The sequence below is a fragment of the Nicotiana attenuata genome, chromosome 8, assembly GCF_001879085.1.
Source record: "Nicotiana attenuata strain UT chromosome 8, NIATTr2, whole genome shotgun sequence".
Classification (NCBI taxonomy): Eukaryota; Viridiplantae; Streptophyta; class Magnoliopsida; order Solanales; family Solanaceae; genus Nicotiana; species Nicotiana attenuata.
Window position 1 is genome coordinate 18831206 of NC_031996.1, and position 6062 is coordinate 18837267.

At 36.8% G+C, this 6062-nt stretch overlaps 1 protein-coding gene across 1 annotated transcript; it reads right to left on the reverse strand.

Annotated features, from left to right (window-relative positions):
• LOC109231013 (probably inactive receptor-like protein kinase At2g46850) lies at nt 1877-5823 on the reverse strand. The gene is made up of 3 exons (XM_019396532.1): nt 4553-5823; nt 3956-4039; nt 1877-3181 (listed from the first exon to the last, which is right to left on the reverse strand). Exons 1-3 carry the CDS (start codon nt 5382-5384, stop codon nt 2103-2105), a joined length of 1995 nt encoding a protein of 664 aa, XP_019252077.1. The 5' UTR covers nt 5385-5823; the 3' UTR covers nt 1877-2102.

Genomic DNA, 6062 nt, shown 5'->3' on the forward strand with positions numbered 1-6062 from the left:
TGTTGGGAGTTCCATGTCATCGGAACAGGAGTAACAAATACATGACGAAAATAATAATACCTCCGGTCATATTATTTGTCCGTTAAGGTTCTTGCACCCCTCTTAACAAATACACTCAAGCTTAAACTACTTTTGTCTCGTAATATACATTTCATTATTATTACTCTATCGGAATAGCTTTTACCTTTACATGCTAGGGATAAGGTTTGCGTACACTTTGTTCTCCCCAGACCTCACTTTGTGGCTACACTGGGTTTTTTGTTGTTATTATTAATTGGAATAGCAAGGGTGAGTTAGGAAAAAAGCAATAAATGCTTGTTCTTTTAAACCAACATTTTATAACTAATTAAGCTTGTCAAAACGATTAATATTTGGGACCGGATGTAGTAAAGCCACAAGTGATAACCGTGATTACAATATTACCTTCTCAACCATGGCAACTTATGAATTGCCAATGGAGAGAAATTGTGCTACTTTATTTTTTAAGTATTTAAAATTCTGCGATGCCAATCAGGGCTTCAAGTGTTTACTTCTGTGCTATGTCACCAATATTTCCAATTCAATAATTTGGTAAAAACAAGCTTCTCCAAATTTACCTTAGTAGCAATGAAAGTTAAAATACCAACGGCAAATCAAGAATTTCAGTTTTATAGGTTCAATTCAATTTTAATTGATTTTTCACATAAATTTATTCTCCGTATCGAAGATGAACCCGATACACTGGATGTGGCAGATTAATTTTGTTTGCAGCAGCCATCTAGCAAAAAGTAGATCTCGAGAACATCCTTGGTCTTTGATGAACAACGGAAAAGAGAAGTGAGCAGTCAGCATTTTCTTTGTTTTCTTTTTTTTTCTCCTTTCATTAGGGTAGGCTGTCCTCATCAGCCCCTTAGGGTGCGGCCCTTGCCCGGATTCTACGTGAATGCGGGCTGCCTTTTTTTCTCCCCTGAAAGAACTGGTGAAAGATCTGCACTGAAGACCCAGGCTAAGGCCATTCATTGTATTGTGTGCAAATTTTGGAGAACATGGTTCAAAATCCCTATGAAGATAAAAACCCTAGGTGGTTTCTTTCCATTTGTCTAAGCCTTGGCAGACAGAGTTATGTGGTATATGTGTTGATGAGAGGTAATATGTATCCGGTGTAACAGTGGAGGTGCGCACAAGTTGATCCGAACAACACCGTTATCCAAAAGAAAATGAATGATAAAGATGTGAAGTTGCAATTGACTTGTTCAAGACATTTAGATGGTTTAGAGAATCAACTCTAGGAAGGGCACCAACACATTACTAAGAAACATTAGTCTCACAAATCATTAATGAATGTAAAAGAACTACCTTTCAACTCAATCTTGCAACACCTACAGTTACTAGGTTTTCTTCTTATAAACTGACACGCTTTTACACTATCATCTAAGTTTAGTCTATGGTAAGTGTAGATTGGCAATCTGGAAAGTGATCTACTACAACAGGACAAAAGACTTTGCTGTACGATCAGAGAAACGCCTGTTCAATTTGATAGAAACATTTGATCTCATGATCTGGACATTGAATACTTAATATAAGGTACAGTGATTATCATTGTAGTGAACAGTTTCAATGAGAGATAACTTGATTGAAGACATTCAACAACAACAACAACAAACCATTGTAACCCCACAAATGGGATCTGGGGAGGGTAGTGTGAGTGTACGCAGATCTTACCCTTACCTTTAAGAAGACAAAGAGGTTGTTTCTGATAGACCCTCGGCTCTGAAAAGATAAAAGGAAGGGGCAACAACCAGCAAACCAAACGGAAAACCGAAGAAAAAATATAAAACTAACAGTAAGTAATGCAATCAGAAAACCGAAATGAAAGCAACAAGTAATGACAGAAGTCTAGGAATGTGAAAATACACCATTGACACTAAGTAATGTACAAAAGCTACTGTTACAAACGGATTGAAGACATTGAGGGTTGGAAAATTTTATTAAAACAAGAGATTGCTTGTGTATACTTAAGAGAAAGCAGGAGGAGATAACTACATAATTACATCAAGTGTTTAATGATGATAAAAGCTCAAGAATGTGATTTGATAGTGGCTTTTATTCAGAACAAGAGATTCTTAAGAGAAGCCTCTGGCAGGGACATGTATTGAATCAGGAGACATAGATATCATCTGAAGAAGACTTGAATTGGAAAAAGTTTCTTCAAGATTATGAGTCGACGGACACCTCCTACTTCTACCATCAACTCCATCTTTTGATATGTGAACCAGTTCTCTTGCAACATCTCCCATGTGAAATTTGCCATCTTGGGAACCAAATATTATGCATCTTGTTGCAAGGTCTGCAACTATCTCTATCTGCTCCCTTCGAAAAATAGGCTGCTCATGATAATAAAGATGTGGATCTACAATCTCTTCTAACTTTCCGCTTGTTATCTTCTGTAAAGCCGTCTTTGATGGCACATGATCCGAGCTGCTACCTGTGATAACCTCCAAAAGGACCAATCCAAAGTTGTAAACGTCGCTTTGCTTTTTGTAATCAGTGCTTGCATTTGTGGAGAGCTCGAGTCCAAAGAGTTTCACGGTTAAGTCCTCATCTAGGAAGATGCAACTGGCATTAAGTTCATGATGTACAATGGGGGGATAAACCTCAGACTGGAGGAATGCAAGAACATTTGCTGTTTCAGCAACAATGTTTATTCTCTGGTGCCAATCAAGACCTCTTTTTGTCTCATCTTTAGCTCGAAAAAGATGTTCCCCGAGCGTTCCATTAACGGGATATACATACACCACTAATGGGGTGTATCCAGAATCAACAGACCATCCAAGAATCTGGGCAATATTCTTGTGTGAAACAGCATGTAATGCCTCCACTCGGGACAAGACCTCGACTAGTTCTCGTTCACTATCACATTGTAGCCTGTGTACAGCTATAGCTGATGCGTCCACTAGAGTTCCAGAATATAGTGTAGCTTTGCCACCATGATCAAGAAGTATTTGATCATCTTGAAAACCTTTAGTGGCCTGTTCTAGCTCATAGTAAGTAAACATTCGGATAGTACAAGGTTTCTGGAATGAGATGTTACCCTGACTGCGAGTCATACTAGGATGATCGAATATGTCTGTCTTCATAGGCCGTCTTAGAACACAAAAAAGTGCTGTCAGGGAGGTGATGGTGAGTGCTGAAGTAAGTACTCCTGTGCATATGTAGACAATTGCTATGAGTCTCTCTTCTCCGGAAAACTAAAGAAATTCATATTTGATATAAGACATAACATCGCGAGTTTAACTTTTATATACTGCCAGCGTAAAAGAATTTTTACACTATCATGTCACTAAACGGTAGCTAAAGGTAACCGCCGTAAAAGCGGGATTAGTAACCTAAAAGATAAGGAAGGTTATCTGTTACAACATGCTAGATATACGGATAATCTAAAAGTATTTTACTATCAGTGTACATAAATTAAATCCCAACACCGTCTACAATGAAGGCAGACTACCTGCATTATTGATTATTTTCCTATTTAACTTCCATACACTAACAATGTAATATTTTTAAAAGACAACTAGAGGTAAACGTCCATAAAAAGTAAGATTAATAACCTAGAATAAGGCAAATTACATGCTAAAACAGGTTAAGACACATAACTGGTGCAGAATATGTTTACAATGTCTGTATATATATGTTAAATCCTAAAAATAAAGAGTCTAACTTTTGTGCACTAATAGTATAATTTTGTTGTACTATCATATTAAGATGACCTGGAATAACATGTAACTATTTAGAGAGGAAAAACTGGGTCCATTTTATAGCAGATGGATGTGTAGTTCCAAGAAGTGATAATGTAAAAAGGAGTTCAATCGAGCATAGCAAATTCAGTTTGGTTATTTCAATACCTCCTGCTTTCTGTTATTGAGTTAAAACATGCCGAATTCAATTGAAATTACTGTCACAAGTACAGAGTACAGACCAGCTAGAATTACTGCTTTCCTTCTACCATGACTTGTTGAAGAACATGCTTTGCCATATGCTTCCTTTCCTTCTTTGATGCAAGCTGCCAAAAATTTCACATTCATTACAAGTCAATCATAAACCATCTTGCAGTATTGATGATAATATATCACTGCTATATGGTCATGAGTTTAACTTCTGTGCACTGACAATGTAAGATTTTCTTCACTATCAGGTTAAGATGAAACCTTTTATAGTAATTAATTCTTAGTATTTGGTAATCTAAACGTAATAAACAACGTGCTATCATGGGTTAAAATACACGGATGTTGTAAAACTTCTATATATATATATACGTTAAAACTTATGGGAGTTTAACTTCTATTCACTAACAGTGTATAGTCTCTTATACTATCATGTTAAGATGACCTATTATTGTCTATAGTAATTCTAATTCAAAAATGTAGTAAACAACGTGCTATACTATCAGTATATATAAGTTAAATCTTATGAGAGTTTTAACCTGTGTATACTAATAATATTTTTGCACCATCAGATTAAGATTACCTATAAGAATAGGTAACTATATATTGTAAGTTTGTTTAAAAGAACTCACATTTGAGGCACCCAACTCCAACAGCAAAACCATCACCTACAAATCCATCTTGGCATTTGCATCTAATCCCAGAAGCAACAGTAGTTGCATTGACAATATCAGCATTAGTAGCACAAGTTGCTGTGGTTGAATTTCTTGGAACAGCCCACTCTAACTTAACGCCACGTTTGCCTACTTGATTTCCAGATAAAACAACCCAAGACGAAAATCCCCTGCATCCAAACTGTGAAAAAGTAGAGAAACCATCTCTCTGATCAGCATTCCAAGCGCTGCGATCAGATAACGGGTAGCAACATGCAGGGTAGCTACCCGGGGATCCATCACAACGAGGCATTATGTTTTTCTCGCAATCTGGTTTGCACAAAGATGAATCCTCGCAGTCATAGAGACCTAAGATATTATCTCTAGATATGCCAAAGTTGTCATTTCCTTTAAATCCAAAGGATTTGAGGTCGTTGTATTGACGACAAAAAGTGGTGTTTGGGAAATCCACAAGTACTCCATCAGAGAAGAAGTGGAGAAGTTGATATGTTTGAGAACCAATGTTGAGGAAAAGTGAAGTGGAGTTTATACAAGAAAGGCGAAATGCATCAGAAAGTGAAGAGCCACAGTTGGATTGGTTCATGTAGAATGGAAATGGTATGTGGAAACTCCCACATTTCTCTCCACAAGCTTCTTCATGATGTGTTTCTTGCCAAGTATTCTGATGGTCGTTTTCTTCTTGTCGATCTTCATGTGAGAGAGAATACGTTCCACTGCTAAAAAGTAGTGTGATTATAAGGAGAATACAGAAAAAATGCAGTGGCAGCATGGTCCTGGTGGCTTTTAACATTAGAACTTGGTAATAATGATAGTCTTGAACTGCAGCAGCTAGAGTTAACTAATGATCTTCAAATTAAGGCTAAGAAAATATACAAATGCCAGGGTTGATTGGACGTGATTCTTTAATGGAGGAAATTCCTCTTTATGGCGGAAAATTTGCTCCAACCAAGTTGAAACTAAGGTTCTGAAAAGAGTTTACGATTTCATCTGTGGAAATAGAATTCGAAAAGGTTGTGTCCTTCCCAGCAAACAAGGTCGTGTTTGAGTGGAGGCGATAGACTAAAGGCATAGGCCAAAGGAACTAAGAAATCACTAAGAGTACAAAATTATGTTGAATGAGAGAAAGTTATTTACCTATACCTTACACCTTATTATGCCTATACTTTGACCTTCTACTTATACAATGTCTTCTCTTTCTTTCAAATTGAACGCACGAACACACCGACCTTTATTAACTACAAAAGGACTAAAAATACAAAAGATTTTCACTATCTTTCTCGTTTAACTATCATTTGTGTTGAAATCTTGAATTTAGCTTGAAATGAGGAGTCTATTTTAGAAGTAAGGAAAGGGAAGACAATTGGTCTGAGGAATAGGGTACATACTTGTAACTGGAGTTGTGCCAAATGTAAACGTGGCATAGTTGGGAGACTCACTAATATAAAAGAAAAGAAAATTATACTGTACT

Bases quoted from the DNA above. Each gene is read 5' to 3' on its own strand.
- LOC109231013 (XM_019396532.1), bottom strand. From the start codon at position 5,384: ATGTTAAAAGCCACCAGGACCATGCTGCCACTGCATTTTTTCTGTATT. The intron at 4,040-4,552 runs GTGAGTTCTTTT...AATTTTTGGCAG, and splicing joins TGGAGTTGGGTGCCTCAAAT to CTTGCATCAAAGAAGGAAAG. The intron at 3,182-3,955 runs GTCTGTACTCTG...ACATATGCACAG, and splicing joins GAAAGCAGTAATTCTAGCTG to GAGTACTTACTTCAGCACTC.